Here is a 12999-nt window from a genome sequence, read left to right on the forward strand (position 1 = left end):
TGTTTCGTTTCGTTTATTTCATTTTCAACAAAGAGTGACAATGTACAAACATATCACGAGAAAATAACATTAATATGGAAATAAAAATACATATTCTAAATACGTCAAAATATCATATAGGCCTACCCGATGAATTAAGGAAGAAATAAAAAAACGCGTATAATGATTAATTAGGCCTACTGTGTAATGTTGTGTGGAGAAAATGCTAAAAAACAGAGCTTGTAAAATATGCTTTTCCCTCAAAACCAATGTTAACAAAGTACGAAAATGTAACCGTGTATGGGTAGACACTAGACAGAAGTCAAAAGTGACTAAAACACATCGAACACTAACAGCAGAACTAAAACCTCACAAAGCCCTTCACAAGGTCTCCTTCTTGCAGCAAAGAATGGGGTTGGGAAGGAATCACAGTGAACTACTTCAAAACAGATCGTTTTGAAGTATTACACGACAAGAAATTGGAGATGAGAGGTAACACATTCTCTCAAAAGAAAAAAGACGAAACCCACTAAAAATTCAGAGAGAGCCAGAATGAACCCATTGCATAGCGTCAGAATTTTATACTTTAAACGAATTATATATGACAAATTAATAACAAAACAAATGATAGGTGTAGCCCTGGAGTGTTGAACCAATCATTCATTGATTAAAGGGGATGGCTAGTAACCGATCAGTGGGAATCAGTGGGAATGCTGAGGGATGATTGTTCCAATCCTTGTGGGATTCATTTAAGAGTACATTATATATCTACTGTTGTGTGAAAACTATTTGCTTCAGAACGGTCTCATATTCAAGTAATGTGCAGATTAATGCCCCGTCACTGACCAGGGACGCTAACCTGGAAACATTAAACTGCACATTACTTGAATATGAGACCATTCTGAAGCAAATAATTTTCACACAAGAATAGATATATAATGTACTCTTAAATGAATCCCACAAGGATTGGAACAATCATCCCTCAGCATTCCCACTGATTCCCACTGATCAGTTACTAGCCATCCCCTTTAATGTAAGCAACCGATGAATTATCGAATAACAATTTGATGTGATATAACCAGGGCCCCATTTCATAAAAAGTTGATATGATAGCAACTTTTGCTGGAATGGCAATTGTCATACTAACGACAAAAATCCAGCTTCCCGATTGGCTGTTGCCATTGGAAGTTGTCATTCCAGCAAGAGTTGCCATCGTAACATCTTTTATGAAATGGGGCCCAGATGTAATGATTAATTGTATACATACATATCATTTACGACAATATAGTGAATGATGGTCATTGACCTCGAGAAGCACAACTTTGGTTTCATTAACACATGTCACTTAAATTCATAAAAAAGACGAACAACACAAACACTGAGGAGGCAATAGAATGTAGGCACTGGGTCTATTCTTTTGGTAATCAAAGAAATGAGATTCCCACAAGTTTATAGCAGATTTGCCTACTAAAAAATCCCTTTTGGAAGACTTTTTACACTTTGATAATGCAAGTTCCACAAGACTTCGGTGAAGTAGGCCCTAGTATAGTTGTTGTCTTATCAAGAACCAGACTTTTTAGACTTTTACCCAGATCACAAACATTATCATTTTTTATGTTTGTTGTGTATTTTCCCTTTTGTTCGAAGTGCCAAGACTATCATTCATTAGTTATACTGTGAGTAAAATACTTCAATGAGTTTTTGCGCCTGAAAGCAAGAAAGACAAATTGCTTGTAATACTGAGTGTATGATACACGTCATTAAAACCAAAACAACAACAATTTACCTCTATGTCCGTAGAACTACCAGTACACTGTATGTACAATGTACCAGCTGTTATATGCCTGCATTGTTCGATTGCGCGTGCGCAAAGTAGGTCGTCCGGCTTCGTCTCACGAAAATAATAAAGATGGCTGAAAAGTGGTAACGTACGAAGGAATGAATGGAGTGATTCTTTAACATTTCATCGTTTCTGCTTGCTCTCTTCAAAGCATTCTCCAGTGCAAATCCTTTCCAAATTCTGCAATCTACAATGAGTGAACTCACGCCCGATGAGGTATGATGACTTGGTCCTTATTTCTCATAAACTTTTTGTTTACTTTTTGTGCCGTCATCATGGATTCATAGGTGACGGCGCTTTTTTGAAGGACCGAACAATAACGAAGTCCCACTGCTTAATAACCGCGTATGGTGAACAGCTCATAGTGAATGAGTATGAAGGATTCGTCGCTTTGTCTTGATCGGCTTGGTAATTGGCATGTGATAGTGTAATTACAGAATTTCTAGAGACTCCCACATTTTACGTCACCAGATTTTCGGTAATTTACCTAAATAGAGGTCTAAATCTTTTTTTAAAGGCCCACGCCCAGACAGTACACACGCACAACTCATTCACACTGTGCCTGTGGCACTGGAGCTTCACTAATCCTATGTTATGATGCTACAAATGTGCACTGAAGACTGTAAGAATGATGAGGCCTGCACTCTGCAGCCTGACAGTCTGAGCTGCGTCTGCATGCGTGCTGAGGCGAGTAGGCCGGAGCGGATATGTAAAAATCGGTGTTGTCAATCAAAATCATGCGTATTAGATCCTCTCCTGACCTTGTCAATGGGTCTCTGCCTGGTGGTGCTACATGTATTTACTATAATTTAGTGTACTTTTGCTTTCACACCACACTACAGCACTAGCGGCAGCGCTTGGGTCTCTAGTCATTGCTACACTACAGGCCTACATAATTGTAGTTGAGACACCCAAACATAATGAATTTACTTTTATGCTTTAGGACCTACTGTACTCTACATCCTCTATAAAACTAAAAGTGGATATTTTCGTGCAACTAATTTTTCGCGTTTGGGCGAGTAATAAAAGTTTTGCATGTTTTTAATTCCGCGGAATCAAGACATCACTCACAGGAACATATGGCAAGCAAAAATAATCTTGGATTTTTATTTGAGCGCTAGTTTCTGGTTATGCGGAATGTGTGAAAGTTTCAACGCCGTGAAAAATTTCCACTTTACAGTACTCTCTAGGCTACACCAGGGCTCACCACTGGACACTGCTTGTCAGGTTAATTACAATTGTAAATTTAGGGCCTAACCTCTTGCAGTTTTGACGGTACTGTCGGGGCATTCTCAACTTTGTACTTGCTCAAGTTTAGTGTTAATGCCACAACAAGCCCTAAAACTAAAGCCTACTAAAGTACAATGTACATGTGACCTAATTCTAGGATTTAAGGATTTATGCTTGTTGTGCAAATACATTGTATGTACTGTATGTGTAACATTGATAATTTACATGCATGTTAGTTTTTTAGCTGCACAAAGAAAATTATAGAGGATTTTTACCTGCACACTGTACACCCAGCACTTGACAAGCACAAGGTAACGCCAGCGGCGAACTGCATCAGACTGGAAGAAGAAGCATGCAGTATGGTGTTTGTTTGCTACAGTAGTGGCATACTGTAAAATGGTAAATGTTTGCATGCATTTTAATTTCGCGAATTTCACGAGCACCAAGATTTGCAAAATTAAAATGCACACAGAAGTTCTAGTCTACACTATATGCATTGAATGACAGTGGCAGTTTGCGAAATTTTTTTTGAAAAAGGCCATCGGCTCCAATTCGCAAAAATTTCATGCCGCGAATACAAATGTATAGCATGTTTTACAGTAGACCTGTGTTGAACACACCTGTGGTGAGCATCCTGTCCCAAATGAATATTTATGAGTATGATTCATTGCAGTGGTTTGTACAAAATGCAGTAGAACCAGGTTTATTTCAATGTTCATTTTTTTTTTTTTAATTCATTGCTGGAAGTTGGGGAATGACAGCTATACAAAACCTTGTGAATACAATGATGTACAGTAAGTGTAAACTTCTTCAAGAGTCATCAACCTTTATACTTATTGTGTTTTGATGAAATTGCAATTTGTGAATGTCCAAGTGTGTTTGTGTGTTAGATATTGTGGTGCTACTTGTATTGTTCTACACAATTAAATTGCACAAAGATCTTAGGATAGTATACTCTGTAGCTTTATTTCTGATCATTGTAAATTTGACCCAAATCAGTCATCCACAAGCATTAACATAGACATTGACTTTCATGTTATTGCTCAAAGCAACTTGCTGTACGCTAACAATTGTGGTGTACGCTGCCTACACTTGTGCATGATCTGAAGCTGAAGTTGGCCATCTACTCTGAACACTATGCAACGACTCTTTCAAGTAACTGGAGCAAAAAATGATGTTCAATGTACATGATGATTTCTAATCATTTAAGGGAAGTTGAATGAAGTCTGATGAGACATGCAGTTCCTACATTGCACAAGACGGCACAATCAGACACTCTCTGAATTGTCAGAGAGTGCGTGCACCGAAGACGTTGCCCCTCGTTTCGAGCTGTGTTAAATTGTACGATTTAGGGGAGTCACTTGGTTAGATTGATAAATGTATGATTTCATGTATAATTTCTCAATATGTTTATTGTAAACACAGGATTATTTGTGAAGTACTGTAATTTTTATCTATATACTGTACAGCTGTACATGTACTTTGTAAACTAAATGTACTTCAGCCTCTGGGCTGCCAATTTCAGGAACAATAAACCTCATCAATTAAAAAAAACACAGACACACTGACACCGACGCATGACCCAGGTCTTCAATGTAGATTTGTAGTGTCTTTCTACCTCAATCTTTCCATCTCTTTCTGCTTTGAAAATTGGAGATATTGAAAAATGTTAATAATTCAAATTCTCTTCATGTACATGTAGATCCGCCGCCGCCGTCTGGCGCGACTAGACAGAAACCCTGGGCTCAGCCCACTGACTTCACCGGGCCAAGAGTCCAGAACATCTAAATCAAGCACACCTGCCTCTCCCACTTCACCCAGTGGGAGTTTGAGCCCCAGCCACACTGCCAGGACTACACCGAGTAGAGATTTTTCAGGTGAGAAACACAATGCATGGCAAATAAGACTGTACAGGTAGATCTATTTGTCAATAATACACATGTAGTATGTACACCATGTACGGTTGTATCATGTGGCATGTTTGTGCTATGAGTACCATGTACAAAATTGGTTTGTAAAAGATTTTTTATTTAGGCTGGAAGAAGTGGCATGCCAAGTCAGCCAGATTCTTTCAGAAACATTTCATTGTTTTCTTTTCTGATTTCTAGTTGTCATTTAAAAGCAATACCACATTATTACAATGTATAACAAAAATTTCCTTAATGAAAATTCGGTGTTCGTGGAGTATCACAAATAATTAGATTATTCACTTTGGCATACACTACATGTATAAATATATTTTGTACAAGGTTACAATTTAAGATGATTGTTTGAATACTGCAATGCCATTCTTGAAATCTGATAAACTTACACAGGTGTGTAACAAACCTTGCTGTGAAGTAATCTTTTATCCACGGATGATTCATGGTTATTGATTGCATGATTGATACATTCAAGTGCATAATGGTATTATACACCATATTGCAATGTTTCTTTTGAAAGAACAAGCAAAATGTGATAGGCAGGCAAATAAGTGAACTAAAAAGTTGGAACCTGTCCCAAGTTTCTGGAAATATATACAGTACATACATGTATTGTATGCAATGGTCAGTAGAGACATACATACAACGTAGGAACTTGCTGTCAGGTACAGTGTAAGTGATATACAGTGTACGTACAGTAGGAGGGCACTGGGCATTTGCTCGTTTGCCAATTTGGGGAAGTTGTAAACAGACTATTTCACTTAAATCTCCTGTCATGCCCATAAGTGATGTACAATGTGCATTTCTGTGTATGTGTACAAGTGTACATGTGTGTGTGTGAGAGAGTGAGAGAACGGAAACAGCACTATGGCTGTACTCCTTTTTGAAATGCCTGCCCAGATTCTGCTGGTACGTCGTCCCGGGATCTAGGCAGGGCTACCTCAGCGGAAGGAGGAGAGCATGGCCCCACTGCCCACTGTCAGTCCCCAGTGACTGAAGAGCCCGGTATGCCCAGTCAGGCCAGTAGCGGTGTGGGAAGCTTGGACTCTGAGGCCCCGCAGAGCATGGAGGTGGACTTCCAGTCCACCTGTGACTCAGGGTAAGTGCATGGGATCAGTGGGAGTGTACATGTGTGTGTTTGTGTGTGTGTGTGTGTGTGTGTGTGTGTGTGTGTGTGTGTGTGTGTGTGTTTTATCCTATAGGGATTTTTGGTGTTGTTGTTGTTGGGTTTTTTTTTTTCTAAGAGATATCATTCATATATGTTTGCTTGTGCATGTGTATACAGTGGACTCCCCTTATAATGAAGTCCTTGGGAGTGGCAGTTTTCTTTCGTTATATCAAAATTTTGTTAAAACCGAACAATTTAACAATAAAAATACATAACACTGGATAACGTTGTGGCCAGAATTTCTACTTCCTTGTTACTGTACTGTGTTCGTTATAATGGGTGTGCACTGTATGTGTCAAATTTGTGTAGCACTTTGACCGAGGACATATCTTACTGAAAGAGAAATTCTGGTGACTCTGACTAGAGTTGGTGTGTCTGTGTGTATGTGTGTGTGTGTGTGTGTGTGTGTGTAATTGCGACCAGGGACAAACATATGTACTTAAAAAACAACAATTAGCTAACCTTAGTTAATCTTATTTTCACTCTTGGCCATAAATACCAAAATGCCTTCCCTGAGAGTAATTGAAAAGGCACAGTTTGACTCTGAATGGTATGAAATACAATATGTACATCAGTTGTTGTATCGATGTGAAACTGTATTTTCCTAAGACCTTTCAAAATGTTCTGACATCTGCAGATCACTGTCACAGATGGACGTTGATTCTGGAATTGAGACCACAGAAGTAGAAGAGGTTCCAGCCAACAAGAAAAAGTCACCTCCTCGCGTGAGTTTATGACACATTGTCATTAAGAATTAATGTCCATATTTGTTTATTAATTCATTTAATTATTCATAATATTTTTTTCTTCTTGTTCATTTTTTTTTTTTTGGGGGGGGGGGGGGTGGCAGAGTCCCAACTACATGTATATATTGGTGCCAGACTAGATTTATGTAGCATGATCTGGGTTTAAATCTGTGCATGCATCATAATTTCTCATTTCCATTGTAACTGAAGCACTTGAAAAGCCCACTCAAACATGTGAGTGGCATGCAATGGCTTTGGTCTTGTTTTAAGATACAATTGCATTTGTAGCCTACCACTTACTTCATAATTGATGGTCATCTCAGCATTATTAGTAACAATTTAGAATCCATCTTAGATAAAGGTCATGAGGGTGAGGTGCAGGGATACATAAGGTCTAATGCTGCAATTACCATTTCACAAAATACAAATATGTATTCAGGAATCAACATGTTGGGAAGCACTGTACACTGACTCTAAAACTTCAAACAAGTACAATGTATGAAGCGCATGCCTGACTTGTCATGCATTTCTGTCTAACTTTCATTGAAAAACATATGACTGCAGTGATATACTACCCAGTACAGTGACCTACTGCAGTTCCTACACTAGAAGTTCACAAGGGTATTTAAATGGGCATTTATGTTGCTCATTGCTGCGCTGCAAGTTAAGAATCCTCTCTCATATGACTCGATAAAGAGTAGGCAGACAAAAAAGTGGTGTCAGCTCTGAACACTCAACATATTCCCACATAAAATACATTGTATGTGATGCTCTTTCTTCGTTGGTGAGATATTCTTCCTCGTTTTGTCTTTCCTACACATCTGTGTCATGGCATTACCACAAATCAATACTCAGACCCGTCTTGACAAAAGGCTGCCTTTAAATGTTGCATGTTGACCAAACTATAGACAAAAGGCTGCCTTTAGATATTGTACACCAACCAAAATATTAACATGGAAAAGTGGATACTGGTGAATTGTCATTATCATTGAAAACCAGAGTAGGGCAAATGCTTTCCAATGTCTTTAAGAGATAACACTTGTTTTAGTTCGTAGTGCGTGACATGGATTATGATTAGTATTTAAAGAAGAAGAAAGAAGAAGAGTGTTTATAGGAGGGCAGTACTTTTAAAAGGAAATTGCAATGTTGTTTATGTTGTGCAACTTTGACCTTTTACACTGAATAGATGTGTGGAAGCACATTCAATCAATGATTCAGCATTAGATGATATACATTATGTGCAAACCAGTCAAGACCTAGTAATGTACATGTAGCAGTGATATTAAAGTAGCATGTAATTTAGTACACTCTCTTTCTGCTGAACTATGTTTGTTTGTTACAGCTGCTGCTATGTGGTGTTAGTGAGCACACCCTACTTACAGTTATATCCAAAGTTTTTCATGTGTCATGGAAGGAACAAGGTCCTAATGTCGTCTACCTCAAAGAACTCGCCACTGAATTCGCAGAGGATCCAAGCAAAGGTATGATCATATCTCTAATACACTACCCCTTTCATGCCTGAGGAAATTTCATGGGAGATTTCCTGGAAACTCGTGGGTGATGTTGTAGCTTGAAAGACATTGTGGGTAAACTCTCGGGTGAAAACCAAAGGTCAGCATACCAACAAACATCTTTCAGGTTGTTTTGTGGTTATGCCATAACATGTACTTGCACTGCAGATGAGCAGGCAAGAGAAATTCAACAGGGAGCTCATTCGCTAGTATGACAGAAATTTCTTGTGAGTGTTCCCAGTTTGATTCCCATCGCATCTCCCAGGTGATGACCCGAGTGATAAGCTAAAGGGTGTACTGTATAGGCTGTTATTTTTGCGTACAGATATTTTCGTGAATGAGAAAGTCACGGCTGTTTTCGTGAGATGTTGTTTTCGCGATTTGACACCAAGACTATTGTAAAGTGAACTATCGCCGTAGCATATGACATTTTTGCGTGTTGTTAAATTCATGGCCCAACCGTGATTTGTGAAATATGTGAAAATGTAAACCTCACAAAAGTAACAGCGTATGCAGTAGTGTTAACTCTGTAAAGAAAGTTGTTTCGAGTGATGAAATTGAACAAGGGATACGACCTACTGTTGTAGTGAGACTCGAGAAAGATTGAGAATGTACTGACCAGGAGGAGGTTAGTAAGTTAACATTGATGTACATATCAGGGTAGCTGCTGTGGTTGCATGACATGTTCATGTACTAAATATTCAAGGCATTAAATTTGTGGTACTTTCCACCTATAAGTAAGTTACTGTACCTTCAATCTGATGTGGTATTTCTGCATAGCATGTCTTCAAACAGATTATTTTCATGAGTGCAAGCAGTCTTAGAATTCTGTTTAAGGGCAAATTAATGACTGAAGGGACCACAAAGACTGAAAGATTAAAATTTGCTCTTTCCTCTTTTGCCATATTCCATGTGACTGATTGTTCCTGTTTGTGAGTTTATTTCTAACTTCATTTTGTACAGGGAACTTTACTTACTGCTGTTTTTTCCTCTCCCCACCATCAAGTTATTATACGTGTCATCTCTTACAATATCTCTTTGTCTGTTGCCAAAGTGTTTGGGAGTATGGAGGACCTGGTGTGCCTGATTCTCATGGAAATTTTATCACTGCATGCATCAAGTGGCAACCCATACTCCAATCTCTCTGGGTCTCAGCAACAAGGCACGTCAAGCGGTGCAAGGTAACAGTCAATGCCCTTTCGCTGTTTGGTGGTATGGTTACATTCTGTAAGAATGAGAATCATAGGACATCAGACAATAAAAAAAGGGAATTGCAGACAGGTGGTCTTTACACATAGGTCCAGCTTCATATAATGTCATAAGAAGGCAATAGGCTTATGATGTTGTGGTCTTTTTACCCAGATGGTCCCTCTTTGCAAGTTGGCTCTTAAATGTTAAATTAAATACTTCCTCGTCACTGCATTCGGCTTGATGCACTGTGTAACACACTAGATTAATTTCCTCCTTACTCAAGTTTAGCAGTGATGCATAATATACATGCTTACTCAGATGAAGCAATAGTCCCACAGGAAGGTCATTGTGTTATATTGGGGATTAATAAGATTGCATAACATCTATTCACTGAAGCTGAGTTCAAGGACACAGTCTATGCTGAAGAAAGCTCTCAAGTGGATGGAAGGATTAACTGATAAAGCCAAGGGAAGAGTGAGTTGAAGTCAATACCAAAAGGACAAGCCGATGTTTGGTACAACCGCTAATCTCACAGTTCCTTCTTTCCTCGCACAGCCCCTCCACGGTAGCGGCACCAGCAGCTGGCTCACAGCAGTCTAACAGCCAGCTGGAATCTGAGATGCTGGCCTACGTCGTGCAGTGCTTTCAACGAGTCACTGCTGAGGAGAGGTCATCGTCCGAGGTGTGTTCACATTTGTGACTCTTCACAAAAACCAACATCAAGTCGCCAGACGTGGATTTTTTTAGCTAAGAGCAGATTCGGAAAGAGTAAACTTTAAGCTTTGATATGATGTTTAACTGTCAAATAGACTCTCCTACTCTATCTAGCTATTCTATTAAAAGAAAACACACAAACTGGAAAAGTGGGTACTGAGAAAAGAGGCTCTGAAGTACAGGGTCTAACCAAGTGCTTTATAATCTTACTGAGCCATACTCTGTGCAGTGAATGCAATGCAAGGATCATCTATCTACGTGATAAAGTACATTTGGGAATCCATGATATGCATGCAGGGGCGGATTGTGGGATCAATATCTAAATGACTCACATCTTTGCAGCGCACGTAGTAGCTGGCTAGCTAGCTAGCATCACGTAAAAGCGGTGCTGGTGCGAAGCACATAAATCTGTGTTGCAATGGCGTGTGTGGTATGATGATAGGTGCATGATCAATGCAGTTCAGCTCAGTAGACAAAATGGCTGCTTCAAATAATGGAGGAAATTTGTAAACTACAGCAGAGGTTTAGGGATCATTTCAGGAGGTTTAGGTATCATTCAGGAAACTAAACCGATTTGATGATGATCTGGATAACGAAACCCTTTTTAGGCCTACCAGTCCTAGGTCTACCAGTCCTACGTAGACCACCTTCTCTTGAAGTTTTACAGCTACATGCTGGAGCTTGGAGACATGGTGAATTGCGTGTACGATGTTAACTACAGAGGCCTGTTACATTCATACACAGCCCTGTCGCCTGCTTCATGCGCTGCGTTGGCACGGCCGAGAACTAATGTTCCACGTTTCCAAGAAAGACCCTTGTTCTCAATTCATTCCTCTACTCATGTTTCTTTAAATAGTAAAATGCTTGTGGGGGGATATACAAATACAATATAAACAAATACAATCTTCTATTTTCTTTAAGGTCACAGATGAAACTGTGTGCCCTCAGTGATTTTTCAACAGTACCATGCCCCTTGTCTTCGTCTCAGGGTATAGGACTGTAGAAAATTCCATTCAACTTGTTTAAATGGACACAGAGAAATGTGGATCGCTAAAAAAAAGCGTGTCATGAGTCCGTTTCTTCAAAGTTCAGCACTTGGCTGCTCTTGGAACTGTGAACACAATGGACAAAACTTGGAGTGAAGGGATTCATGACATGCTCTACAAAGATCCTCATTTCTCTTTGACCACCGAGGCAAGTCAGACAATGTTTTCTGTAAGATGTAGGTAATAAATAACATATTTTATTCCTTGAAATGGCATTTAGATTGATTCTCTATTTTTAAAGTTATTGTTGCAAAAGGTCTGATTATAATGTTGTTGGGGGACTTTTGGTATCTGTGTTGCGTTTCAGATGTACCGCCAGCATCCGGCCCTACGGGAACTCCTTCAGGCGGCGCGTCACCAGTGTGTCTGCCACGCTGCTCTCATCTTAGAGGGTCTCTTCACACGACCCAGGTGAGTATCCCCAGAAGTGTCGGCCAGTTTGCCGCAAAACCGTGGCCAAGTCTAGTGTAAGCGCTGGATTTTCCAGGTGATTTTGTTTTCTTGAATTTCGCAAATAGACTTCCAGTTGTGAAAATGACAGTGCTCAAACATAATATTAACAAAATGAAAACAGAGATTTGCCCCTCACATGACACTTGCTATGGCAAGTTTAGTAATACTCTGGCATACTCAGTATTACATGTATGTGCATGCTACTAATGTTGCTGCTTTCACTCAATCCACACTGCTCTTTGGGTTTCGGTTTCCTTTAATGTTGGCAGCATTGAATGTGTTGTATTTCCAGATCATATCTCTCAAGTATTCTTCCAGAGACACTTAGTAGTGATTGGAGGTCATTTCATTTCATATTCATGGACCCTCTATAATGCTATTTGAAGATTGCAAGATGCTACTCATTCTCCACACAGCGCGCTACTCACTAGCTGGCAGAGCAAAGACAAATCATTATCCGCATTGTTGAATCGCTTAAATTGCATTTAACTGCTTGTATGCCTACACAGTGGTTACATTGGTCAAAAGCAAAAAACACTTTGGTCAAGAACAGAAAAACACTTAAATGTGTACAGGTTGGATTGTGCTTTATTGATTGTGTCCACATACCTTTTTTGTATGGCTTTCATCACCTGTAAATGCACAAAAATATCCTTTCCGTAAGACTTCATTTTTATATGAAAAGTCAGATGCTACAGCGCTTCTTGTTGCATCAAAGTAGTACATTGTAAATGCATTGTCTGAGTGCATGGGCAATATTGACCTTATCAATTTTCTGTGTTTCTGGCAAGTGAGTATAGCATCTACCTAAATTCTTGTAAATTTGCGATAGTTGATGACAAATGATATTTTAAAAGCATTCATGAATTGATTTTAGATTAAACTGCGATGCAGAATGGTTGTGGAAAAATTGGAAATGTTCCCTGAAGTTCTGTTGTTTTCTGCAAAATATTTGGATTATATTCCATTTCCTGGCAGTGTGGTTGAGTCTGCCCAGTAACACAAGTCATCTCAATTCTTTTTTCAAATTCAAATTCAAATGGATTTATTAGGATTTTTTTACATTGAATATATATAACAAATGAAATACAGTCATTTCTTTTTGTTAACAAGACAATAGAACATACAGTATGCTCATCCGAATATAAAACTGAGATACGTTTACAGATTGAAGAAAAGAATAAGAAAACATGTCAATT

General features: G+C 39.0%; 1 protein-coding gene across 1 annotated transcript in view; it reads left to right on the forward strand.

Moving 5' to 3' along the window:
- Positions 1-1896: 1896 nt before the first annotated feature.
- Positions 1897-12999, forward strand: part of LOC139733170 (ubiquitin conjugation factor E4 B-like) — a 40509-nt gene continuing 29406 nt past the window's right edge. Inside the window, exons 1-8 of the mRNA XM_071644012.1 lie at positions 1897-2035; positions 4752-4926; positions 5872-6070; positions 6777-6864; positions 8228-8366; positions 9451-9570; positions 10157-10269; positions 11655-11758. Of these exons, the coding sequence (XP_071500113.1) occupies positions 2012-2035; positions 4752-4926; positions 5872-6070; positions 6777-6864; positions 8228-8366; positions 9451-9570; positions 10157-10269; positions 11655-11758 (962 nt within the window). The 5' untranslated portion in view covers positions 1897-2011. The remainder of the gene's footprint in view (positions 2036-4751; positions 4927-5871; positions 6071-6776; positions 6865-8227; positions 8367-9450; positions 9571-10156; positions 10270-11654; positions 11759-12999) is intronic.

The sequence above is a fragment of the Diadema antillarum genome, unplaced genomic scaffold (assembly GCF_040938485.1).
Source record: "Diadema antillarum isolate AM-2024a unplaced genomic scaffold, OU_Dant_1.0 seq00000462_RagTag, whole genome shotgun sequence".
Lineage (NCBI taxonomy): Eukaryota > Metazoa > Echinodermata > Echinoidea > Diadematoida > Diadematidae > Diadema > Diadema antillarum.